Here is a 27,453-nt window from a genome sequence, read left to right as displayed (position 1 = left end):
CCTTAAGAATGGAGAGGTTTGATCTTCTTGCAGTCCATGGGACTCTCAAGAGTCTCCTCCAGCACCATAATTCAAAAGCATCAGTTCTTTGGCGATCAGCCTTCTTTATGGTCCAGCTCTCACTTCCATGCAACACTACTGGGAAAACATCACTACAGGGAAAGCGCTAAACATCACTACAGGGAAACACTACATCACTACAGGGAAAGCACTACAGGGAAAGTTACCGCTTGGCTAAACGGCCGTCTGAATTCACCCTGGGGCGGGGCGCGGACACGGAAACGAATCATTCAAACAAGAATCGCTTTCCGGCTCATTAAGGGAAAGCGCATTTCAGGGACAGTGGGGGTTTAGGAGGATCGCCTTGAGTGCAATAGCTTTCCCTTGGAACCGCGAACCAGTCTTTTTTTTTTCTGAAGGGGAAAAGGAAGAGTCGTTTAGTAAAGGAGAACAGGCGCTGTTTAAGCGGGTGGCCCGCATCTGTTGGAAACGTTAAATCGAACTTCCTTTCCCCACTTTATTTCCCTCTTTTTTTTCCCCAGGAAGAGGGAGGATCGCCTTTCGCTCGCTGTCCTTGGCCTCCTTCCTCCTCCTTTCTCGCCCGCTCCCAGGCCGTGGGCTCTCTCGCTCGCTGTCCTCGGCTATACCGCCCACCTCATTAATAGGCGTCTCACCTGGCCAGCTCCCCCCTGCTACGCTCCCTTGACCCTGGAGGCTTTGACTGTGCCCAGCAGAGCGGAGCAGGGCGGGGTGGGCTGCCTGCAAAAGGGGGGGGGCGGAGAATGAGAGAGAGAGAGAGAGAGAGAGAGAGAGAGAGAGAGAGAGAGAGAGAGAGATGCTCGCTCGGGAGATTCGCTGACACAAGCGAGGGGTCTCTAGAGCCCTGGAAAGGCAGTCGATGAACCCTGGGGCGGAAGGTGCAGCGCTTGGCCTCGGAAAGAAAGAGAGAGAGAGAGAGAGAGAGAGAGAGAGAGAGAGAGAGAAAGAAACGCACCTCCCCCGCTCGCTCGCTCGCTCGCCTTTTATCAGACGGCCAAAAACAACACCGCGGAAAAAAAGGCAACAAAACCGCACGTGGCTCTTGGTTGGAGCCGGGCTCGGGACCTGCCAAAAAACAGCAACCTCCCCCAGCAACCACCCACCCGCCCCCCCACCCACCCCCAGGCGCAGCCCCGGTTAGCAGCGCCCTGCTTGGAGATGCGATTGTAACTTGTGAAAGGGCGCTCCAGCATGCAAAGCAAGGAGCTGCAGTGCATTAACGCGAAAGGGCAGCGGAGGGTTATTGAGTGGGTGACAGCTGCGACGCCAGAGCCGGGGAGAAAGGCAGAAAGAAAACTGCTCGCTTGGCAGAAAACGAATCTCTCTCTCTCTCTCTCTCTCTCTCTCTCTCTCTCTCTCTCTCTCTTGCAGCGGAGGCGCGCGGGTCTTGCTGCGCCCGAGTGGGGAGGGGGGCACTTAAGGACTGTCAGAGCGCCCGCGACCCGGAGAGAGAGAGAAAGGAGGGATCTAGAAACCGTCACATCGATCGGGGATTTAGATGGTCCGGGGGCACTTAGAAACTGTCAAACGTCCCAGAAATGAGAATGAAAGGGATGTGTGGAGAGAGAGAGAGAAAGAAAAAGAGAGAGAGAGGGAGAGAGAGAAACTCTCCTCGGATGAAAAGGAGAGCTTAACCTGTCCAAAGTGGGCAACTATAAGGAAGTGCCAGGCGAGGATCGGAACCACGGGCGAGTAGGAGGAGGAAAAGGAGAGAGGGTCGGCAGCAATGCCTCTCCTCTTAAGTCCCCTCGTTGCTTAAATGGCCATCTCTGAACCCGACGCGGCTCAGCAGCCCTTGCTCGACTCCCAAAGGCGCCCGAGCCGCCCCCTCCCCGCTGGCCGCTCCCAGCAGCCCCTCCCCTGCCAGATGCATTATTAAAACCACCTCGCAATTTGCCTCCCGGGGAAGGTAACCAGAAGGGGGGAAGGTGGCTGCGCAAAGGGGACTTTGTGTCTTTAAGGGGCTGTCAGATCCCTCTTCCCCACGCCCCACGCCCCCCGGGGCGCCCCCTCCCCTCCGGCTTTCAAAGAGAGCTGCCAGCGCTTAAAAGGTTTGACACACAGAGGCGAGCGAGGCTGGACTGCTCCGCGCTTACACGAGACGAGCGCGCAGAACTCCTCGCTCGCTTTTCCCCCTTTGGTGACAGCCCTTTTGCCAGGAGATCTTTTGTTGCCTCCGCAGCCAATCAAGGCTTTTTACGACACAGTTCAGTTGGGATATAAAAGGAGAGTCCCTTTTTTTCCCCTCTCCCCCCCCCCACCCCGGCCTTTCCTTTCCCCCAACCAGCAAGTCACCCACCATCTCCAACCCAAAGAACTTCTAGCCATCAGAAGAGCAGCAGCAGCAGCAGCACCAACAACAACCAGCAACCCAGCAGCTGCGGCTCGCCATCCCTCCCCATCCCCCCTGCACGGCCAAAGCAGGGCGATTTTTTTGTTTGTTTGCAAGAGAAAGGACCGGGGTTTGGTGCGGGCGGGGGGCGGGAGGGTGCACCGCGCAGCTCGCCCACCATGCGGGTGCCCAGGTCTCGTGTGCTCTTCTGCTGCCTGGTGCTGTCCTTGGAGTTCTGCACCGGGGAGCCGGCGGAGCGAGGGGCGGATAAAGCGCCCACGGTGGGAGTCCCCTTGGTGACAGAGGCAGAGGACCAGGGCTGCCCGGTGTGTCTGTGGCGGAAGCACAGCAAGGAGATGAGGCTGGAGAGCATCAAGTCGCAGATCCTCAGCAAGCTGAGGCTCAAAGAGGCGCCCAACATCACCCGAGAGGTGGTCAACCAGTTGTTGCCCAAAGCGCCTCCGCTGCAGCAGATCTTGGACTTGCACGACTTCCAAGGGGACTCCTTCCAGCACGACGACTATCTGGAGGAAGACGAGTACCATGCCACCACCGAGACTGTCATCAGCATGGCACAAGAAAGTAAGTTCTTTGTTAAGGAGGCACGGCCGCGCTAAGGGGGTCTTTGGGTGCATGGGAAACGCAACTTTAGCGGTATCTGGTTTTTTTTTTGGGGGGGGGGTGGGATGAGGTGGGGGCGCCGAGCGAAGGAAGAAAGCAGGCTTGTCGCCTGGCCACCCCACATCGCCTCTGCAAGTCCCGGAGCTTATTGTTTATTTCAGCGAGGAATAAATCACTCTGAGAGAACAGGCAGCGCTGCCATCCTCAGGGACCCCTGAGCCCAGATTGGTTGCTCTTCTGTATGTGGAGGGGGATGCGCGCTGGCCAGGTGTTCAGGAGGCATCTTCAGCCGCCGCCTCCTCCTCCTCCACAGCGCTGGCAATATTTCTCAGACTCTCTCCATGAGCTGCTTTATTCCACGCTGAACAAGTCGAGAGCAATGGCCGGGAGGGGACTGACCTGAATGGTTGGTTGTTCCTGTGTTGGTGCACATTAAAAGGTATCATCTCCCTGCCCTCAAAGATACCTTCGGCTCCCTTTCCTCTATTTGCAAAAAAAGAAAGAAAAAAGAAAGGGGAAATGCAATGAGGTTATCGCCGCCCCCCCCCCAAAAAAAGCCCCACCGTCGCTTTTAAGTTGTGCAAAGTTCTTTGCCAACCGGCTGCGTCTGAAGAAGGAAAGGTCTGCTTTGTGTAGAGTGGCTCCATCGAGCCTTTTGCGTTTGGACTATTATTGTGCAAACTCGTCTTAGCGGTGAGCTTTGTCGCTGTGCTCTTTGCGGATCTTCTGTGGATTTCCGAGCTGGGGCTTTGGAAAAGAAGGCGGTGGGGTGTGTGTGTGTGTGTGTGCGCGCGCGCGCATAGGTTGGCGTTGCATGAAAAGTACTCCCCCCCCCCCTTGCCAAAGCCAAATAAACCTAGGAGAGGTCATGGAGAGGCTCTGGCCCCGAAGCGCTGCTGCCAAAAGGTGTAATGATTCTGAAAGCGGTCTGCCACTCCAGCTCGCTTGCAAGTAGAAAGGGGGAAACGGCATTTCTCAGCTCTGGAGAGAGTGTGGCTCCTTTTTCTCCCCCTGCCAAGTGAAGGCGTAATCCCTTTTGTGAGGTTGCCTTTCGCCAGCTGCAAACAGCTCGAGAAGTTTGCCCAGCCCGAGGCTTTGGAATATCCAGCTGCCTCCCTGAGCATGCACACACACTCCCTCCCTCTTCCCTTTCCAGGTCTGCCAAGATCCATGGCCCTTTGTACTTCTTTCATTTATTGTAGACTCACATGGATGGCATTTCCCCCCCTTTTGTGCAAAAAAAAAAAAACCCAGTTAAAAATAAATGTTTCTTAGTGTTTTGGGAAAACAGAGTCGCCAGGGGGTGGTGACAGCTTGGGCCTAAGTGCTGTGCAATATTTCTTGCTGCTGTGTCCTCTTGCCAAGTTTATTTGTAAGTGGGCTGAATGTGAAAACCCAACAGCAATATTCAACCTCTGGGAACCTCTGGCATATTTCAAAACTTGGGGCATCACCGCATGTGTCAGGGCTTGGTGTTTGAAACCAACTCTGGAGTGAGCACTGCCAGATATTTTTTTTTGTGTTCTGGGCATGCAGTTATTTGGAAAGAAAGCCTCTTATTAATTCACTTTGAAATATGCGCCCTCTCTAGAACATAATAAGTGACATGGGTAGTGTGGCCTGTGGGTGGAAGATAGAAAGAATGTCAAGCTTCCTGTTAAAATCTCTGTGTGACAGGAGCCACACCGTTCACTTGGAGTGGTAGGGACATTTGCCCCCAGTGCCAACTGAACAGGGACACAAAATGGGCACAAGAGATCTTGTGCTATTCCTTCAGGTATTTTTAAACAAATGTTAAATTTTGTGGCTCCCCTCCATCCAGGAATAATTATACAGTGGTACCTCGGGTTACATATGCTTCATGTTACATATGCTTCAGGTTACAGACTCCGCTAACCCATAAATATTACCTCAGGTTAATAACTTTGCTTCAGGATGAGAACAGAAATCGTGCTCCGGTGGCACAGCAGCAGCAGGAGGCCCCATTAGCTTCAGGTTAAGAACAGTTTCAGGTTAAGAATGGACCTCTGGAACGAATTAAGTACTTAACCCAAGGTACCACTGTATTTATTTTCAACCAGCTCTTAGCTTACTGTGAGGCTCAATGAGGGTGACAGCCCAGAACCATTTGCTTAGCGCCAGCAGCCTAGCACAGTAAAGCACATTCAGCCATTGTATATAGCCACAGGTAGGGGAGAGGGCCAAATCCTAAACATATGGCTAAGCAGATATTACTGATTGGATAACAGCAGGTACTTTTTTTGTACCACAGCTGACTTGCTGCGGTGCAGCAAACAGCAGGTGCATTCTATCTGAAGAGTGAGTCGTTGGAACCTCAGAAGCGGCACCTTTAGGGGTAACAAAATCTAAGCTTCACTCACTCAGTCTTTCAAAAGTTGTGGGGTGCATGGGAGCCTGAAGAGAAGAGCAAGTATAGACAAGACTAGCTACCTAGCTACAAGACATCATTATCCTGGAGTGTAATGCCCAACCATTCTTCATATGACAGGTGGTCCTATATGAAAACTCTACATACAACTGGCTCCACAACTGCTTAAAACTTGATTTAGCATATCTCTCTTGTAACTAATTCAAACACACATGTCCATTTGTTAAGTGCAAGTCAAGTGAAGGAGTCATCATGGATCCCGAGGAACAGAACTTACAATTTCCTTATATTACATTGATTTTTTTTTTAAAAAAAGATAACCGCATTGAAACCAATGGAACAAGTTAATTGCAAATTACTTAATTTTCTATTGCTTTTAGTGAAACTTGACCATGATGACTAACTTTTGCAGGATTGGAACTATTTAGTTTCAGTTTTCAATGAGGCTGCATGTCAGTGTAGAATGCAATGACAGCACCAAGGGAGAGCTGAGATTCTGAATGGTAACCGCACGACAATACTTTTCTGGATGCTAAATATAATTGTAACTCAGCCAATTTTCCAGCACTCAGAATGCTAGTGGTGTTCACTGAATGCTAAATAGTAGCAACACTTGAGTTAGAGCACACTGTACACCCATCTTGTAAATTCTTATATAGATGTGAGGGTTTTTTGACCCTTAAATTGCAAGAACCAGAACAGACCTATTTGACTCCAGCCAGGAACCACATGGAAGAATCACCTATACAGTATGCACAACCTCATCAACTTCTTGTTAGATTTGTAATATGTTTGTTAGCATTTTAATATGCAAGCTGACTTATAATCTTTACCTAATTAATAATTTTAATTCCAGAAAGGCAGATACATAAAACCAGGCTTTGATTATGGTAGGGAACTCATCTGAGAACTGTTAAATGTCTCTAAATCCATTGTCTGCCCATACCATAAACATTCATGGCTGGATCATCAGAACTAACTCTTAAATCCCAATTTCTGGTGAACTGAGAGCTGAGAGAAGTTGGAGTGTATCTGAGCTTAGAGGGTAAAACAGAAGAATTGTGGTTACTATTGATCAGTGTAATATTCTTTTCCTCTGACTTCCTTAACCCAAACGTATTTTACAACAACCAGCAGAAATATCGCAGCAAAAATGACCCAGCACTAAATAAGCTGGTTTTAAGCTTCTGTAGCAATTTGTGCTGATTATATTAGCTCAATAAAGTTCAAAGAGACATGTAATGTTTCTTCTTCGAAATCAATATCTGCCAGAGGATAATCATAATGACTTCACTGGCTATTAGCCAGCTATTCAGGCTAAGGAATCATTAGTAAAATCACTATGAGGCAAAAGCTTAGGTAACCTGATGGTGAAGTGAGCAAGAATTCACAGGTAAGGAGTACTACCAAACATAATAAGTACTGGCAATACACTTTGTCCATATTCATCACTAAATTTAGAGCAATGCCATCTCATGTTTGAAGTGTGGGAATGGCCTCATGTAAAGTAAGTAGTACACCAGCAACTCAACCATAGTTAGAGAAAGTTGTTCATGCAATCTCCTACATAAATAGAGCTGCCAGTCTACCTTGAAAATTTCTCTGACTTCAGCCTTGATCTCGTTTAGTTTCCCTATATATTTCTTAATGACACTGAAAACTGGAATAGGATTTGAGGTAGTATTAGAAAGAAAGCCTGTTTGGTCCATCTTGATCTAACCCTAACCCTTGCAAAGGCATATGCAGTTCTTATTTTTTCTGGAGAAGTCTGGTAGGATGCGAAATGTATCCAAGGATGGAACTTCTGCCTCCATCATGGGCAGAATAGCTTCACATGCCTCCTTGTGGAAGGATGGAAAGAGCAAAGCAACCAACTGCTGTGCTTGTTTGGTATAAAGGTAAAGGGACCCTTGACCATTAGGTCCAGTCGTGACCGACTCTGGGGTTGCGGCGCTCATCTCGCTTTATTGGCCGAGGGAGCCAGCGTACAGCTTCCGGGTCATGTGGCCAGCATGACTAAGCCGCTTCTGGCGAACCAGAGCAGCGCACAGAAATGCCATATACCTTCCTGCTGGAACGGTACCTATTTATCTACTTGCACTTTGATGTGCTTTCAAACTGCTAGGTTGGCAGGAGCAGGGACTGAGCAACGGGAGCTCACTCCATTGTGGGGATTCGAACCGCCAACCTTCTGATCAGCAAGTCCTAGGCCCTGTGGTTTAACCCACAACGCCACCCGCGTCCCTTGTTTGGTATAGTTTAGGACAAATCTTGGGTGTACAAGGTCTCATCACACACAGTGGTGATACAGTGAGCTTGGTCCTTCTTTTCTGTGGGTGGAATTACCTGTCAAAGCTCAAGGGTGTAAATAAGTGTGGGAGGCTGTGAACATAGGAGTTTAACTATGCTGAATAGTTGGAATGATTTTTATGACTCTGTAATACTGGTTTTATTTGTTGCTTTGATGTAATCTGCCTTGGGATCATTTTGTGATGAAGGATGGGATAGAAATGAAATAAATAACAATGAATGATAAATAACCTGCTTGCAATATTGTAAGGCGATGTTGACCCAAAGCAATCCTGATTAAAATCCTTAGCTGTCTGACTTTTAGGAGGAACATTCTACCACCTTGTTCATAGATATTACTCTATTCAATAGCAGGCTTCCTCAACCTCGGCCCTCCAGATGTTTGAGACTACAATTCCCATCATCCCTGACCACTGGTTCTGCTAGCTAGGGATCATGGGAGGCCAAAAATATCTGGAGGGCCGAGTTTGAGGAAGCCTGCTCTATTCTAACACTGACTTGCTTCCCCCCAATGTCCAAAAGATCTTCCAGATAAGTTTGTTTTTTCCTTTCATATATAGCTGTGAAAAAAAGAGATGGAGATATGTATTGTTTGAGTTGAATTGACTATTCAGTATGGGGTATCTTATTCTTCAGGGTTTAAAGTTCTACTGCTGAAGGCTTAGTACATAAGGGATCCTTTCACAAATAACATTTCATAGGTATGCTTTTTTTGTCATTATGGCCTCTGTGATTCCATCTCCTTGTTTTTGGACATGCCAAGTTAGAAAAAGTTAGTCTGTTCCTTTCTTCCGTCATCCTTGCTGTTGCTTGCAACTGGATCATAGATTCTTCTGAAGTATTGTGTGGCTTCTGGAGTGGTATCTCAATGGGGACAGTTTTGTCCTCTTGCTTTCCCTTTTATTTTGTATCTGTGTACATGTGCGGTTTGCATACGTGCCTTCAGGACATGCCACAGCCCTATGCAGAACACAATGCAGAGAGTAGACTGTGTTCTAGAGTGCATCAAGGCTTACTTCCGACAATGTAAATTATACAGATTACTAAATTTATTCTTTATTTTAATCCATATATATCTAATTGTTTCCGTGTACATTTTTTGGTTTGTCATTTGGTTCTCTTTCTGCATTGCCACAATTACCAGATCCCTACCTTGCTTCTTCAAGACTGTGTGAGGTTAAATAATTATTTACCAGTTTGCTGCTGTTCAAGGAAAGCATCTTTGTTTTCTTGAATACACAAGGTTCTGCCATCACAACTGGGATACATGATCCTTTTTGATGAGCCTTTCCCTTTGGAACAGCAATTTCCAGGAAGTCTGATGGTATCTTCTTGTCCATACAGTTTTTTAGGACAGAGAACCTGGAGGCCATCCACACAGAGGTCTAACATTGGATAAGTATATACTGGATGGAGAATCAGGATTCATTAGTCAGTCATGGAAACATAGTGGGTGGGGTCATCATGAGCTTGTGTCTAGCGGAAATTGGGACTCAATCAAGTATAGAGAGCAAAGGATATGTGTTTGGATGCTGACTCAAAAGGCGAGAGTGACAAGAGAGGCCACAACAAAACAATTTCCCGTTAGAGAGCGATCTCATTATCTATCTGTGCTGGATTCTGGGTATTTGCTGCTGCTGCTGTGATGGAAATGGTTAACTCTTGATTATTTAGGCATATTGCTTGACAAGACAAATCTTCTTGCTAATCATCAATTACTTAAGCACCTAGATCCTAGAAGGATCAGAGCATCCTAACCCTTTTACTGTCTGGGCAGCAGCACAGAACTGGCATAAAAAATAATTTGGTTGGTGTTTATTAGAAGCTGAACCTGCTTCAGCTCAAGTTATATTCCCAAAAGTTAGGACAGTTAGTGAAACTGCTAGAACTAAATCATAGGCAACATTAAGTGGTTCTTAGTGGTTCTTAGGTAGGCTTGATGTATTTCTGAGCTTACGGCAAAAAAGATTCATGACATTAAATCTGACATTAAAGCCACATAGAGGCTGTAGCTTGAAGAAGGTTAGAAGCAATGGGCAAAATCCTTCCTGGAATATCTTTATGATTCCTAGGCACTACGTCCTGCTTTGCCCTGCATCTCACTACAATATGGCAAACAACGGCATTTCCAGACCACAGTATTATTTTATTACACTGAAGGGCTCAGGTCTGTGTGAGGAGACTTATCAAGACCAGTGGGCCAGTTGGCACAGTCCAATTGGGTGTGGCTCATAGACTTTGGGGACGCAGGTGGCGCTGTGGGTTAAAGCCTCAGCGCCTAGGGCTTGCCGATCGAAAGGTCGGCGGTTCGAATCCCTGCGGCGGGGTGCGCTCCCGCTGCTCGGTCCCAGCGCCTGCCAACCTAGCAGTTCGAAAGCACCTCCAGGTGCAAGTAGATAAATAGGGACCGCTTACCAGCGGGAAGGTAAACGGCGTTTCCGTGTGCGGCTCTGGCTCTGGCTCTGGCCAGAGCAGCGATGTCACGCTGGCCACGTGACCCGGAAGTGTCTCTGGACAGCGCTGGCCCCTGGCCTCTTAAGTGAGATGGGCGCACAACCCCAGAGTCTGTCAAGACTGGCCCGTACGGGCAGGGGTACCTTTACCTTTACCTTTACATAGACTTCAGTTATCAATCACTGGCTTACTGGGGCTTAGACCAGTTAGGTTTATTTTCCTGTGTTCCAAATAAGTGCCTGTGTTAACAACTCTACAAACATAATCTTTTTCTGCTTCACTGAAATAACTATAGTGTCAAAGAATACAGTAAGAATTCTGATGTTCTAACTGTCCTCTTGCACTCTTTGGGAGTGATAGAGAAACTTGATTATGTAAGAGGAGCTATGATTGGACAAGAGAGGTGTTCACGGTGTGTTGTGGCAATTCTTTTTCTAGAAAAATAGCACTGGATGAAAGCGTTGTAGTTGTGAGGCTCCCAGAAGAAAGAGCCACCCACTGCTGGCTCTCAAATTGGACTGATTTGACCCCACAATATATAGAGATTTATTTACAAAGCCTGAGCACTATTCGGCGAGTTATTTGCATAAATGGCACATACTGGCCATCCAGAAAGTGGTTGTTTTTAGAAGTGAGAGATCTAAAATGGTGGGTCAAGCCTCTACATTGGACTTGGCTTCTATGTCAGGCTGCCTCCAGAACACTACTGAGGTGGTTAAGGAAATCGGAACACTGAAAGCCATTCAATTCTCAGAAGGGGTGATTCACACCGAACCGCTGGACTTGAAATCGACTCGGGAGATTGAATGGCTGAAAAAGAAAATCTGGCCTCTGAACAAGAGACAAAATGGCCACCAGATTAAAAAAAAAAAAAAACTGCTCTAGGAGCCTCGTAAGGAAGACATGCAGAGGTTTAGAAGGAAGGTATTTGGACTATAGGAATGCCTATGCAGTCATGTAAAGAGGATGGCCATCAGTGCTTGCGACATGATAGTGGGCTCTGAAAGTAAGTTTAAAGTTAACAGATCCAGGATTCTCAGAGGAGATGTGAGAGGTGGGCAAAGTATTGCTACCATATTACTGATCCATATCTTTGTATCAGGATGAGTAGGGAATAATTAATGCTGGAACTGGAACTCACAGCTGCCTGTATGTGGAATTTTCTATGTTTCCACATCAGCAGAAAATCTCTGCCCCCCCCCCAAAGAATACATTTACATTGTGAGACTGAAGGGTGAGCATGTACAGCAGGATGCACTGTAGCATGAATGTGCACATGTCTTGGAACTATAAGTATGACGCCACTGTTTCCACCAAAGGAAGAATTCTGTAAAAATCTACGACTCAAAATGTTCACTTGAGCTGATGCCAACTGGGAGGGGAGGCAGCGTATGGTCTGGAGTGTGTGAAGGCTGAGCGGAAGGAAGGGGTGTTGGATGGGAGGGTGTGGGGGGCACAAGTGTGAGGAATCGCAGTAGGGAGAAGGACTTCCCTCCTGGCCAATTCTACAGCTCATTGAGAAATTTCCTTCTCCAGCATTAATAGACTTGGATGGCTTTGAAATTTTACTGCCCATAAAATCGGCGACACGCTGGGGCTTTTTTCTGTGTTAAACGTTTGCTGCTGCTCCCCACAACCATCTCTTTCCATTTAACAACTTGCTCCCTCCAACGCAAACCCCCCCCCCCTGCAAAAATAAAGCCAGCGTGCACACACCACCCAGATTGAAATTGACAAGGGTAGTCCAATCTGATTTTAATTGGCCATCTGGAATAATTCCCCTTGCTTGTAGGCTTACTGGATTGGCTGGAGCCAATCCATTGGACCCACAGATTCCATCTCCTAGAATCTTTATCATTCATCCTCACTCCCTTTTTCCTTGATGGCAGTTATGATTTTTGCTCCTGACACTCTTTCATGGAGCAATTGTGTGTGTGAGTATTTTTATGGTTCCTGAACAGAAGGAAGGGAAGGTTTTATAGGCAGTGGGGCCATAAACCTTTCTGGTTCCCCTCTCCTCACTCCTTCTGTCCTGTCCTCCCCCCTTTTTTAATCTAAAGCTTACATTTCCCCCACCCATAGACAAGAAACTAGGGAAGGATAATTGGGTTCTAAACCATTTATTGGCTACCCATGACCCCTGATGACCTTTCGTTTGGGCATTGGTGATGGGGAGGGGAAGTTAATGAAGTACCTTGAAGGGAGACTGGGGGTGTGTGACAGTGTGAAATCCACCAAACGCTACCCCCCCCTTTAGTACTGCATTCTGACAGCTTGGAGTAAGTCTAACACAACAGTGACTTCAAATCTACTTGCAGGCATCACTACTTTCTGAGTACAGGGATCATTTTCAAAGTGGCAGTTTTGCTGGAAAATGTAAAGTTGGGATTTTTCAGCAAGAAAGCCAGGGACACTCGGCGCTGGTATAACAGGGAATTGGGAACTGTAAGGAATGGGCTGAGTTGTGACTTCAGACATTTATAAGAAGTTGCTGAATAAGGGAAATATGTCAAAATCAGACAAAAACTAACTGCTGTGCTGATATTTTAGGATGGTGAATAAGATACCCACATTAGTTACAGGCTGTTTACAAGATAATATACAAAATTGTATTTCAGTGCTAAGAATGCCTAATATCGTTTTGTGTGTGTGCAACTATGTACCAAATTCTTCCAGGTTAGTGGTCCAGCAGCATATAATGTTTTGAATTGGATTTACATGGAGTTTCTGCCGAGGTTGCACTGAAATCAATGCAGTTGTAAAGTACCATTACCTAATTTCCCCCCAGAAGGGATATAACTATATTGAAGTTTCATTATTACTGCTAGTGGTGGTCTTAAACACTCTTGTGTGTCAATATTTAATGTAGTTATTCCCTTTTCACTAATGAAGCACAGGAGATCAGAGAGAGCTGTGGAAATGCTCTCGAATGCAGCACCACTAGTAACAACTAGGAATTACAATTGCCTTCTCTGGTAACTGGAAACATTAGAACAGGATTCCTCATCCTCGGCCTTCCAGATGTTTTTGGCCTACAACTCCCATGATCCCTAGCTAGCAGGACCAGTGGTCAGGGATGATGGGAATTGTAGTCTCAAAACATCTGGAGGGCCGAGGTTGAGGAAGCCTGCATTAGAAGAATTGACAGCAGTTGATACCACTAGAATACTAGCAGTACAGTGGTACCTCGGGTTACAGACGCTTCAGGTTACAGACTCTGCTAACCCAGAAATAGTACCTCAGGTTAAGAACTTTACCTCAGGATGAGAACGGAAATCGAGCGCCAGCAGCAGCGGGAGGCCCCATAAGCTAAAGAGGCACCTCAGGTTAAGAACAGTTTCAGGTTAAGAACGAATTAAGTTCTTAACCCGAGGTACCACTGTATAACAATGACTCCACAACAGTTGCATATATTAAGCTGATTAGTGCAGTCCAGATCACTCAGTTACTCCAGTCTAGTGTATGGCAGACTATATTAGTGACTATCCATTAAGGAATGACTGTATAGGATTTTACAAGTATGTGTGTCATGTCAGCAAGATGACTATGGCTTCCTAGTGTGTTGCTGTAGCACCAAGTCCTACCTCATCCTTGGATGACCACCTGGGCAGCAGTGGGTAGGGCTTGATTACCTGTTAAATTGAGTAACTGATAGAGTAGGGCACCAGCCAAACTAGAACTCTTTCTGTGGTGAAAATTCATGGATGTTTTCCATCACGGAACCTGAAGTATGCCCATTCTTCCGTCTCAAAGCATAGTAATTGATCATCCGTCAGAAAAAAAGGGAGTGGTGGTAATGTTCCCATCTATAGAGAAATTAATAATATGGGAATTAATAATATGGGAATCTTTAGTGTGAAAAGCAGGACATTGTAGAATAATTCAGAAGCAGGACAGGATGGATCAGGAAGTGAGAGGCTATGTGTGTTTTGAATGCTCTCAAAGGTGAACACATGGCTCATTAAGGGTTAAAGATACGTGAAACCTCAATATGTTTTAGAAGAGACATCCTGTATTCTTAACCCAGTTCTGGAGGCAATGAATGTACCAGGATTTTTTTAAAAAAAACCCCCAATAACCCTGCCATTTAGAAATGTGGCACTGGGACCTAAGTATTCTAAATATTGATTTAACTCAGTGCAGCAGGACCGGTGCTTTAAAATTATGCTGGGTACCTAAGAACTGGACAAAGAATACATGTCCATAGTATACACAGAACTTAGAGATTCCAATAGAGAACTACGTTTCCTATTCAGATACTTAGAACAATGCTACAGAGAGAGAGAAGGTGATTAGTGGGAATGATTAACAATAGAACATAAAGTAAGCTGGAAGGATATGTTAAGTTCTATCTATTTAGCTACCAGGGAAAGTTTAAATATATAAGAGGGAGGAAAAATAGAAACCAACCGTTGAATCAAAATGAACTCCACTTAAAAACAACAGCCAAATATTTACGAGAAGGAACTAGCCAGTGGAACAGAATGCCTGTAGAGGAGGCAATTTCTTCATTGGAAATAAGGACCATTGCTAGGGTTCATTGCATGTTAGGATGAATAGACTTGGAGATCTCTGTGGAAATTATTGTGTATTCAATCTCGCCTCACTTGTGCAGCAGCAGAAACAAGATGTGGGGCTCTATACTGATCCTATTTGCCTCTTGTAGCCCATCTCTGATTGGTAGAGACCATATATATGACCAGGATGCTGAAAATCATAATATCCTCCGGTGTTTCCACTCACAGAGCAGCCAGACTCTATAGAAGTGCTCCCTGCTCTGGTACTGAAACTTTTAAACAAAGAACAAATAATAATAATAATACTAATAATAAGAATAAGAATAATAGCTTCAAATTGCCTGTGAATGGTAAGTGGATAAATGAAACTTTATTAAAAAAAGTTTCTGTGGAAGCATGGTGTTCAATGGTTTCCATTGCTCTGGCTGTGGCATGTGTATTTTGGGAAAGAGTGAAGAAGGGTTGGAAAAGAAATGTGTATATCATAAGAGCAGTATCTAGTCATGTTCAGCAACAAAGTTCTAAATGATGGGGGCCCAGGATACATAGAGGACACAGGAAGTGTTAGAAGTCTCTTCTTTTCCATATCCCAATTGATTACGGTTGAAGGCATGACTGGTAAGAATGCAGAAGGGGCATTTTTGTGGTTACATCCAGATTAGGGAATTCTGTCTTGGAAGGTTCATTTGGGCCCCTTTTTCTTGGCTTTTTGCCATCTAGTTAAGATGTTTTTATTCTGGCACGCATTTGATTTGGTGAGTTGGATGATTCTTAATAGGCTGATATTTTGTCTTAAATTGTTTTCCTTTGCAGTGCCTGTCTTATCCACCTCTTTAATCTATTGGATTAGAGGTTTTATAAATTAATTTTCATCGCTGTTATCAACTTCAATGTTAACAACTCTGAATACTGCTTTACAACGGAAGGATGGGGTCTAAATTTACCGAAATAAAACAACAAACAGGTGCTTCTCATCTAATAAGGAGCTACAAGAGACATAAACATTCTCTTCTCAATTTCTGTCTGTAAAGCAGTTAGTGTCTGAGTGCTTGCAGGATCAGGTCACAACATTTAAACAGATTGCAGATCTCCTGAAACAGGAATGGATGGGGCGGAGACCACACTCCAAATGAGAGCTGAAGACAATTCTACAGTCCCACTTGGAGTGAGTTGAGTAAGAAAGCTTTCATAAATGACCATAAATAGGTGAAGGTTATTATGAACTTGGATGTAATGAAGGCATAGAGAAAAGTGAGAAGAAGCAGAGCATCCAGTTCTGATTGTTTACCCATAGTGGAAAGTAGCACTGCCCTATTGCATAATCTTTCCCCTCTCTTCCCTATTGACAGGTGGGGAATGGCTACTGTCAGGGCACAGAACCATGGACAGCGCCCTGGTAAATTCTGGGTGGGGCACATTAATTGCCAATGAGAAGACAGAGAAGATGAACCACTGGAACAGAGAGTAGCTTTATGTTAGATATTGACTTACACTCACAGACAAGTTTGACTTAACTAGAGGCTTCCACATAACAAACGACAGAATTTCACATCAAACTTGGGGGACCTGGACATAATAAGCCAGCATGCCTTTGCTTTGAAGGCTAGATTGTGTGCTTTCCCAGCCCCAATCTCATAATTGCCCTTTCCACCTTAGTCTGCGCAACGTCTGCGGTTGTGTGGAGGGTTTTGCATAGCTAGGCCGAAAACACTGAGGGGAGGGGGAGAGGTTTTCTGTCACTTTAAGAACTGGCAGAGACTGGGGTAGAGAGAGGAGTTCCCAAGGGAGCACAGCATTAATTTGGGACTTGTGCACAGCAAATTGCCTTGGGCATTTGTTAGCAGAAGCCTTTGCTCCTGGTTGGCTGCGCAGGGTGAGGCAGCCACTCTGTGTCATGACCTTGGCGTGTTAGCAGGGCCTGCAGTTCATGGCACATGCAGCTGGGGGTGATTAAACGGAGCGGGGTGCACCAGGCAGGGGCAAAGGGGCACTCCTAGCTCAATGTAACCCAGATGTCTGTGAACAGAGAGGAGTGGGAGGGGGTTGGTCACTGGGAGCTGCTGGCTGGAGCTGGGAAGAGGGGGAAGTGCCTCCTTCTCGCACCCCTTAGCCTATGCGAATGGCAAAACGACTCTCTCCCAATCCCCAGTTTGCCTGTTTAGATGGCGATCATCCTCTATTATTCTTCCTAGCCATTCTTTCTGAGTGGAGGGTAGGCGAGATCTTTGCTATGTGTATTCCCCCCACACCCCGCCTGAGCTTCGCTGCTTGACTTGCGACATACGTATTGGTTTGCTTGTTGTAGGAATTCAACGGAAGTGTCAATTCAATTATTTATGCAGTGAGGGAATTATCCTATCTGCTGAGGCACTGACTTCTGCAGGAGTGGCCTGTGTATCGCACTAATCCTATATAGCATGGGTAGGCAAACTAAGGCCCGGGGGCCGGATCCGGCCCAATTGCCTTCTAAATCCAGTCCGCGGACAGTCTGGAAATCAGTCTGTCCTTTTATTTAAAATGCATCTCTGGGTTATTTGTGGGGCTTGCCTGGTGTTTTTACATGAGTAGAATGTGTGCTTTTATTTAAAATGCATCTCTGGATTATTTGTAGGGCATAGGAATTTGTTCAACCCCCCCCCCCCATATAATCAGGCCCCCCACAAGGTCTGAGGGACAGTGGACCGGCCTCCTGCTGAAAAAGTTTGCTGACCCCTGCTATATAGGGTATTACAGATGCATGTACTTCAATGTATAACATCTATGTATATCCTACTACTCTTGTAAAGCTCAGGGCAGCTTATATAATAACAGATGACTCTGTACCTGCCCATACAGAGTATGTATATTCTCTTTCCCCAAGAGCAAGTTTGGTCCTCCAAACTTTTCCAAGCAGTAGAGTGTTCTAGCACTGCTTCAAAGCAGGGAAGGTGGCTCTCCAAGTCTCTTTCTTTGGTGTTTAGAACGTGCCTCAGGCTTGGTTTGTTTTGCCTGACTGAAGTGTATCACTGAACTCTAATAATGCCTCTTGTTTGCCTAGACCAGGGTTTCCCAAAGTTGGGTCTCCTGTTGTTTTTGGACTACAACTCCCATCATCCCTAGCTAGCAGGACCAGGGAATGATGGGAACTGTAGTCCAAAAACAGCTGGAGACCCAACTTTGAGAAACCCTGGTCTAGATGGAAGGATGTGAAGGGGATGTGAGCGTGTGTAGAATTTAGTTTACTCTACAAAGGCATTATTTTCTTTGTTGCCCCACCTACTGTTTTCACTGACCTCATCTGCCCCTGGCATGTGACCCTTGGGCTGAAAAAGTTTTTCTGCTCCTACTTTAAAGCACCATCAGTTCTCCTAAAAGACAAATGTGGTTCCCTCAAAAGTTCCTTCTTCTCAGACTTGTAATCTGCCTATGCTCAAATCTGCCAAACTATTGTTCCAGTTCATTCCCAAATAAGTAGGGTGTGCTTAGTAGAAGCACCAGCCACCACCACTCAAGCAGTGAATGAAGCCATCACTATCAACTGAAGAAGCATGTTTAACTTTTAGCTAAACAAAAGCATAGAGAAAAGATCACTTCCTATTTTGTATAGCTGTTTTGTAAGGAACCATGCAGCTATATTCATAAATAAGCTTTTTAAAGGTGAACGATTCCTCTCTCACAGTAAATCCCATCTTCTGCCTACTATTTGAGCTACCCTTCTCTGATTTGACTGTGTGCTACCCTCTTATTCTGTTGCCTGTTCTCTTGAACGTTTGTGTGTATTTGTGCTGCTCCCCCAAATACACACATGTTGAATTGGGTGTGGGTGGGCAGGTAAGGGAAATGCTATCAGCTGTAAATACTGCACCTGGCCTGTTCATTCAGCATGTACAGGAACATCTATTGCATGTGCTGTACTGCTTTTGTGGAGGTCTCTGCATCTTACCAGTTCACTTTTTATCTATTCATACTGAAGTCTGGTTGAGTGATTTGTCTCTATCCTAACTTAACCTGCAATGACGCGTGCTTAGAAATAAACCTGGTTAACTTTCAAAAAGTGCTGCCAGATTGGCACTTTCCTTCCCCTCTTACTCTGGAATAAACTGAAGCTTTCCCTACTACAGCAGGCAGGAGATGTGCGCAAAGGAGACTGGCAGAGCAACTCTCTTGTTGCACTCAAACTTTTAAAGACAGGATCTGGTAACCCTATGTTTGCTGATAAACCTGGTTCTTCTCAAATGTCCAATTCTGTCTCAGAGGTAGGTGGTTAAAAGGAAAGCCGAATGTGCTTTGCGATAAAACTACCTAGGACTATGGACGAAAGGACAGGTGGAAGGTTTAACAGGAGTAATCACAGCATGTCATTGCAAGGGAGAAAGGAGTGTGAGTTGAGTGGACTGAATGAGTGACTAGATTAGAACAGACAAACTAAAGAGGAGAGGAAACTCTTGTCTATCAACGGAATGGACTATAGGCCATAGACGACAACAGCTAAACCATCTGATAACCATTATATAAATGCTGACATTCTGAAAATAGAGATGTGCCAAAATGGGAAAGGACATGCCAGTGCTGAAGAATTAAGAATGTTCAAAGGGAGGAAACTGTAAAAGTACCTTCAGAGCCGATTGTGCTGAAGGCATCCGCATAACAACATATAATAATGAAAGCAATCTCCAAATCACAAAGGGCAATGAATTAACACTGTCAATATAGCAAAGCTTCTCATGGATCAATCACTAATAATATTCAGAAACAGCAAGGAAAAATACAAATGTATATTCCAGAAAAGCAAGGTGCTTCAAGAATCTGTGCTGGGACCAAAGCTTGTTAAAGAAATCCAGGATTATTTGATTACCGGGGGTAGAAATGATCAGTATCGGGACCGAAATAATACCCTGCTGTCTTATAAGCCTTGTTTAAGCATTCAGATGTGGCATTCATTAGAGACATAGGGTGGTATTCAACTAAGTGCTAGTGCAATTGAGACCACCCCCCCCCCAAATCTCCTTCCCCACTCCATCCCCAAATCTGCTCCAGAAGGTTGGGGAAACACTTGGAACAGATTTAGGGGGCACATAGGGGGAGGAAAGGAGAACATTCTGTTACACAATGAGAAATCCTTTTATTGGTGAAACTAGTGACTCAGCACTGCATTGACTACATCCTATGGTATGGGACCAGTTGTCCTTTTTTGTATGACTTGTTTAGGACAAGCAACAAAGTATTAATATGGATAGACATGGACCGAGAATGTGTATAGATTTGGATGAATTTTCTGAGTGTTGGGTTAAGTAACACATGAGTCTTATGCTAGAGTTAGACCTCTTTTTAGAGGCCACATAACTGTGGCCCATTGGACAAACAATTTCTCTGCCTTCATTCCCAAGAATAAGAAGTACCATTCACTGGGTCAGATCAGTTGTGCATCCAAGTTAAGATTTTTGTCTTCCGTCAATGACTCACCAGATGAGTGGAAAAGCTTATTAGCAGGCAGCAGTGGTAAACTTCACCCCAGCAGCTAGCCGCTAGAGACACTATGGCTAACATGAATCTTGAAATTCTTGCTAGCATGGCTAGCAGTCACCACTGGGCCCATTTATATTATCTAGTTCTTATATAATTCCATCTATAGACATACACACAAGTCAAAGACAGGCTGTCTTCTTTCCATTCTCTTGCCCTGTCACACATTGTGTTACTGAAGCGGACAGAGGATTGGGTATATAGACACGCACTATTCTGACTGCTGTCCTTGGCTCAGCACTGAAATAGTTCTGATAGTCTGGAATAGGAACCATCCCTTTTTACTGGAGCCCAAACAAAGTCTCTATTTTAAAAGAATCTAACAATTCATACACTATTCATTTTATGTTTGAAGGGTGAAAATAGCAAAGAAGCAGGTTAACTAACATCAATTAAACACTTCCTCAGCATCAGACTACCAATTTACCATCGAGGAAAATGAAAGAATAAAAAGGGACGTGTTGCAGTGGTGCCTAAGCTTCAGTAGGAGAAAGGCGGTTTCCAGATGACAATCTGGTTTCTCATTCTTCCAGCTGAGCTTGGAGCTAACCAAAACACAATAGTGTGCTAAAATGGGTACAATGAAATCAGAAGAAAGGTTGAGACTAAAAAACAACCCACATTCACAAAAAAGGTACAGGAATCAGACTGTGTTCAAATAAGTAAAGGTAAAGATAAAGGTACCCCTGACCATTAGGTCCAGTCGTGGCTGACTCTGGGGTTGCAGCGCTCATCTCGCTTTACTGGCCGAGGGAGCCGGCGTACGGCTTCCGGGTCATGTGGTAAGCATGACTAAGCCGCTTCTGGAGAACCAGAGCAGCACACGGAAACGCCGTTTACCTTCCCGCCGGAGTGGTACCTATTTATCTACTTACACTTTGACGTGCTTTCGAACTGCTAGGTTGGCAGGAGCAGGGACCAAGCAACGGGAGTGAACCCCGTCGCAGGGATTCGAACCACCGACCTTCTGATCGGCAAGCCCTAGGCTCTGTGGTTTAACCCACTTAAATCCTTAGCATCGTTAACTATGCTAAGGATTATGTGATAGTCCTGCTAGCTTCCCTGTGTATTCTTTTGCAGGATACTGTAGAATGCAGAACCCAAAAGGCTGCGGCATCTCTAGTGAAATGAAACACGATCCCTTTAGGAGGCAAAATACATGAAACCTTGTATATTTCTTGGATTCAAGGTTTACTCTACTTTGCATCAGAAGCTAGATATGCTTTTAAACTATTGGTCATTCATGTAAGTCAGTCAGTGTAAATGAATGTAAGGTGATGCATATTAGCACAAGAAATCTTAATTTCAAATATGCACTCACGGGGGTCTGAACTGACCAGGAGAGAGACCTTGGGGTCATAGCAGATGTCTCTTGCTGTGCTGTGACACAGCACCTGTTTGGTGAGGAGAGGAGAGGGACTGGGAGCTGGCCACCCCTCTCCATTGTGCCTATAACTGCCACGGTGAGTGAGCCACTAAAGGAAGGAAGGCAAATGCAGTGACGCAGAGAGGTTCCGCTGGCTAGCAGCAGTACTGAGGCTAAAAGGTGAGGGAAATCCTGCAAGACAGCCCCCATGCCTGAGCCGTATTAGCCCTGAGGGGCCTGACTCAGAAAGGAGTATGGAGCTGAAAGGAAGCAAATTCTGGCCAGTTGGGCCAAAGCCCTAAGCAGTTAGTTTGAAATGGTTGTTTTATATTTTATTATTTGCTTGTATAAGCTGCTTTGTGAGGGCTAGCCCTTAACAGGTGACCTAAAGCTACATATATCATCTGAGGCCCTTCTTGCTGTGCCTCTACCCACATGAGGTCCGGAGGGTGACAACACGAGAACGGGCCATCTCTGTAGTGGCACCCCATTTGTGGAATGCTCTCCCCAGGGAGGTTCGCCAGGCGCCATCATTATATATTTTTAGGTGCCAGGCAAAAACATTCCTCTTTAACCTGACCTTTGGCCGATTAATATTCTATAGCCTTTTAAATGTGTCTGTGGGAGAGAGGGGGTTATTGTCTGCTGTTTTGTTTTACTTATTTACTTGTTTTTATCATGTTATTCTGTGAAACGCCTTGAGATCTTATGACAAAGGGAGCTGTAGAAATCTTAATAATAATAATAATAATAATAATAATAATAATAATAATAATAAACAACCATATCAGTCATGGTCTGAGTGAGTGGTGGGCTTGACTACTGAAGGAATTCAATTTTGTGATAAGGGAATTGTTTCATCAGGGCAAGCATTTCAGTTTGCCAGAGAACAATCTTCTCTCCTTGCTGTTCTAGGGGTGCTCCTGACTCTGCAAGCCATTTTTAGGAGGGGGGGGCATGGGAGAGAAAGCCCCATTGTGCAAATGGAAGTCCTTACATAGGACTTCTGCTGATGGGGTTCATCAGTTGAATGCCACCCTATGAAAACAGTAAAGAGGTAGTAGAAAAATCTGGTTCCAAAATGAAGCCTTAGACTTAGGAGTGGACATTTATTTAAAAAGTATTAAAGGGCTGTAGCTCTGTCGTAGAGCATATGCTATGCGTGCAAAAGATCCCTGGTTTCTCCCTGTGAAATACTGTTGACATTACTGAGTGAGATGGACCAATGATCTGACTTGGTATAAGTTAGCTTTCTATGGTCATGTGAATTATTATTATTTTTTAAACCCCCACAAACATTCTGGCACATCACACCTGTAGCTGGTAGTGGCTACAAAGGGTTGTTTTAAACTAACTGTTATTCAGAGTAGACTCATTCAAGTTAATGGCCATGAATAACTTAGCTTCCACTAATTTCAGTGGGCCTACTCTGAGTAGAGGTTAGTTGAAGTCAGCCTTAAGAAAAGAGTGCTGAAGGGAGAAAGGGCAAGAAGTTTACGATGTTGGAACAGTGCTGGATGCTAACTGGTGGATCAACTTAGCCTTGAGAAAAATGGTGGTGCCAAATCAGGCTTTAGTATGGCTTGCTTCTAATGCAGTTATATAATTTTTTATCACTGGTCTTAATTTTTTGAGGGATGCTCTTTGAATTCTTTCCTTTTTTTGGCACCTTTTCTTGTCTGCTTGCATTTATTTTGACAAAGACTGTGTTCCTCTTTGTTCTCATTTGGATGTGATTTCCATTTTCTGAAGGAAGACTTTGATAACTTCTTTGGTTCTTCTCATTAACCATGTTCACACCCTCTTGGATTTGGTTTCCTGTGATGCACATTTTATTGTTGGTATTAATATTTTAATTCTTGGTATTAATATTTTATTGGAAAGGGTTCAACTGTAAAGAATTGTTTGTAAACCCGCCCCACTTAAAATAAGTTTTGAAGGGCTGGGGGAATCCTCAGTAATGATGTGGGAATGGCTGCAAAGTCATTAGAAAAAGTAGTTTCTGTCCATTGGAAGGCTATTGACTTTACTAGGCTGCATAACCTTTTTTACATAAGGTAGTGCCATTTTAGATGCACCCAGTTGACACGCAATTGCCAATGTGTGGGTCCTTTTGGACCCAGAAGAAGGTGGAAGGGGGGCGTAATGGGGTGAGGCATACTTTTGTGTGCTCTGCCGACAGAACCCCTACATGAAATGGTTGCTGCCTGTATCGTGACCCTTCTCACCCAAGCCCTTTTGACGCTACCGCCCCCTGATTTTAGTGCCCCGTTTTCATGGCTGCCAGTTTCCCAACTGAGAATCAGTGTACAGTGGTACCTCAGGTTAAGTACTTAATTCGAGGCCCGTTCTTAACCTGAAACTGTTCTTAACCTGAAGCACCACTTTAGCTAATGGGGCCTCCTGCTGCTGCCGCACTGCCGGAGCACAATTTCTGTTCTCATCCTGAAGCAAAGTTCTTAACCTGAAGCACTATTTCTGGGTTAGCTGAGTCTGTAACCTGAAGTGTATGTAACCTGAAGCGTATGTAACCCGAGGTACCACTGTACCTCTTTATTCTTCCCTTATTTGTTAGGATACACAAGAAGGGGGTCTCTTAATTGCTTTTATTTTTTAGCTTCAGATCTATAGAGAGCTGTATCTTGAAAAAAGACTACCTGACTGGAGAGTTTAATATTCACTGTACTTGAGGCTGATTTACACAACCAGCTGAGGGCCTCTTATTTGTGTACAAGACTACACAACCAGTTGAGGGCCTCTTATTTGTGTACAAGACTACCTCCACTGACAGGCACTGTGTTCAATCAACAAGAAAGTACTTTCATACGCACATGTGATAAACAGATCTGTGAATGGCTCCTTAGGCAGAATCTCCTGACCAGAGCACTGGGAAATGGGTTGTGAAGAAATTCTGCTCACTGCTTCTCTCTCTGTCTTTCTCTGCCAGCGGACCCTGTGGTACAGATTGAAGGCAACCCGCACTGCTGTTTCTTCAACTTCAGCCCCAAGATCATGTTCACCAAGGTAGTAAAGGCACAGCTGTGGGTGTACCTGCGGCCTGTTCAGCATACCTCCACGGTCTACCTACAGATCCTGCGTCTCAAACCAGTGACGGAGGATGGGAGCCGCCATATTCGTATCCGCTCACTCAAGATTGACCTGAATTCCCGCATTGGCCACTGGCAGAGCATTGACTTCAAGCATGTACTGCAGAACTGGTTCAAGCAGCCTCAGAACAACTGGGGTATCGAGATCAACGCTTTTGATCCCAATGGCAATGACCTGGCCGTCACCTCTCTTGGGCCTGGTGCTGAAGGCCTGGTGGGTAAATAGGAGCATTGCTTTTCTTCTCTCTCCATCCTAGCTTCTAACGTAGAGCTGGAGGCCAAAGAAATACATTTCCCACAAAGCTCACCCAAGCTGCAGGTGTTTGCTGACGTCAGGAACTGAGAACATGCCTCAGTTCCCTGTTGTAGCATTACAGTAAGCAGTGCTGAAGTGAGTAAGTGGAAGATTAGTAGAAGAAGCAGTCTTTCAGAACTAGTGATGGCCCCAGTGCCCCTGATTCACTGTTTTGTTGCATACGTACAAGGTCACCAGTGAGCTACATGTTGGGAAGCTTTACTGGGAGAAAGGAAGCGTTTTCCCTTCCATACCTATTGGTTTGCCCTCTTGGTTGTAACTCCTCCTGCCTCCTACAAGTTCATTGAGGGCTGTAATACTGTTGTACTGCACGTAGGGTAGGGGTGTGCTTACATGCCAAATCATAGTATTAAGTCTTACTTGCAAGCATCTCTCCACTTAGCTGGTCTTTAAATAAACAGCAAAATCATTGTACGTTTTGATATTACTGGCCTCCACTTGTGTAAATAGCCCATCAACAGGTCTGGAATAACCATGTTAAGGTAACTGGCACAACTCTCACTGCTCTCCAACAGATAAAACCACCATCTACCTTCTGTACTTCACAAAGGCTGAACATTATGTAACTTAAGACAGCAGAATTCTTATTTGTGCTAGCTCTGAAGTCTCACTAACACTCAGAAAAATATCCAGAATTCAGCAAAATATTTGTTATTGGCAGGATATTACATTTTGAAGTGGTATCTTAATTCACTGATTTTCTGAAGGAGTTTGCATGTTACAGTTTATTGGATACATACATTCATGATTCAATCTTATTCTGTTAGCCTTAAGATAGTCTTCCATGTAAACAGACGCTTAGTAATTTACTAAGATTCAAATAACGTTGAAGGTTGTCCCCCCCCCCCATTTTTACCTTCATAAAAATATATCTTCTTGGTTTATTTCCCCCTCCCCTTTTATTATCTTTAATCTCTTACTTGTCCCTTGGAAGCTTATTCTGTTAGGTATAATTACTCTGCCAAAACATACCTGATTAACTGAAACCTTGCTATATGCAGATGGTTTGAAAAATCACATAAAGACATGCACATATTCCTTATGGAGCTCCCTTTATTTCACGTCTTCACCCACTACCTACAAATTGATCTCTTGGTCTCTCTTGTCAGATTGTGCACCTCATTTATTTTTTTCTGGCAGCAGGTGATGGGTCAGCAGCCCATATATTGCATTCTCTCTTGTTGACTTTTTTTTAAAGGAAGGTAGAGAGAGAGAGAGAGAGAGAGAGAGAGAGAGAGAGAGAGGGAAGGAGCTGTACATGGTCAGCCTGTGCCTGGCTTTCTAAAGGGGAAAGCAATACTCTAGGCTCCTACTGGGAATTGGATAAATTACTGTACGCTGTGATAAGTATTGTTAGGATTGGAGAAAAGATGGCTTGCCTTGGAAGAACAGATAAGGACTTGAGCTGGACAGAGCTGGGATATGGCTAGGGAGATAAATATGTGGTTTTAAAAGATATACAGAGCAAGAGGACAGATGGGGCTGGAAAGATGGGTTGTGGGCTGATGATAATTAATGGAAATGGTGTGAGCGGGGCTCCTGCTATGGGGCTAGTTATCTCTGTCTTTGTGATGTGGGTAAATAGACATTGCACATAAACACGTAACTCTTTTGTTTTCTCCCTTCCATTCCCACCCCCAGCACCCTTTCATGGAGCTACGCGTGCTGGAGAACAACAAACGGTCCCGGAGGAACCTGGGACTAGACTGCGACGAGCACTCAACTGAGTCCCGTTGCTGCCGCTACCCACTGACTGTTGATTTTGAGGCCTTCGGCTGGGATTGGATTATCGCCCCCAAGCGGTACAAAGCCAACTATTGTTCAGGCCAGTGCGAGTATATGTTCATGCAGAAATATCCTCATACCCATCTGGTGCAGCAGGCCAATCCCCGGGGCTCAGCCGGGCCTTGCTGCACACCCACCAAGATGTCTCCCATCAACATGCTGTACTTCAATGACAAACAGCAGATAATCTATGGCAAAATCCCTGGCATGGTTGTTGACAGGTGTGGATGCTCTTAAACCCTCTGCCTGTCCTGTCACTCCTTCCTCATGATCCCCCTGGATTCCTGCTTCGATGATGCATCCTGACACTGATGAATCCATTCCTGATCATTTTAAAACATTTCTGAAGAGAAAATAATTGTGGGAAAAGAACAAGATGGATAGAATTGTATTGAAAATCTCTGAAGTGACATCATGCACTGTGCAATAATCAAAACAGACGTCACGTTACTGGAGAGTGAATGAGTTGGCTTGGATCAATACTTTCCTCGCTGAGGCAGATCTGAAATGACCTCTTCTCTCCCAAAACCCTTTGTTTGACCCATCATTGCTCAAGCTTTACTTTTACTGGTATTGTTTTTCTTCCCAACCCCCTTTCTCTCTCAATCTGAGAGTAAAAATGATTACAAAGTGGGAAAAGTTCATCAGAAAGAGAGAGGCTCTTCAACCCGTTTACAAACAGTGAAAGCTTCCTAGATTGTGATTGTTAAGTTAA

General features: G+C 45.0%; 1 protein-coding gene across 1 annotated transcript; it reads left to right on the top strand.

The window, feature by feature from the left end:
* The first annotated feature begins 1,185 nt into the window (after positions 1-1,185).
* On the top strand, positions 1,186-27,453 carry GDF11 (growth differentiation factor 11). The gene is made up of 3 exons (XM_079965604.1): positions 1,186-2,953; positions 24,478-24,851; positions 26,595-27,453. The coding sequence occupies exons 1-3, from the start codon at positions 2,551-2,553 to the stop codon at positions 26,973-26,975; spliced, it is 1,158 nt and encodes a 385-aa protein (XP_079821730.1). The 5' UTR covers positions 1,186-2,550; the 3' UTR covers positions 26,976-27,453.

Source organism: Podarcis cretensis (assembly GCF_951804945.1).
Source record: "Podarcis cretensis genome assembly, chromosome: 2".
NCBI classification, from domain to species: Eukaryota; Metazoa; Chordata; class Lepidosauria; order Squamata; family Lacertidae; genus Podarcis; species Podarcis cretensis.
Note: the sequence above shows the minus strand (reverse complement) of the source record. Positions and strands in the feature narration are given on the sequence as shown.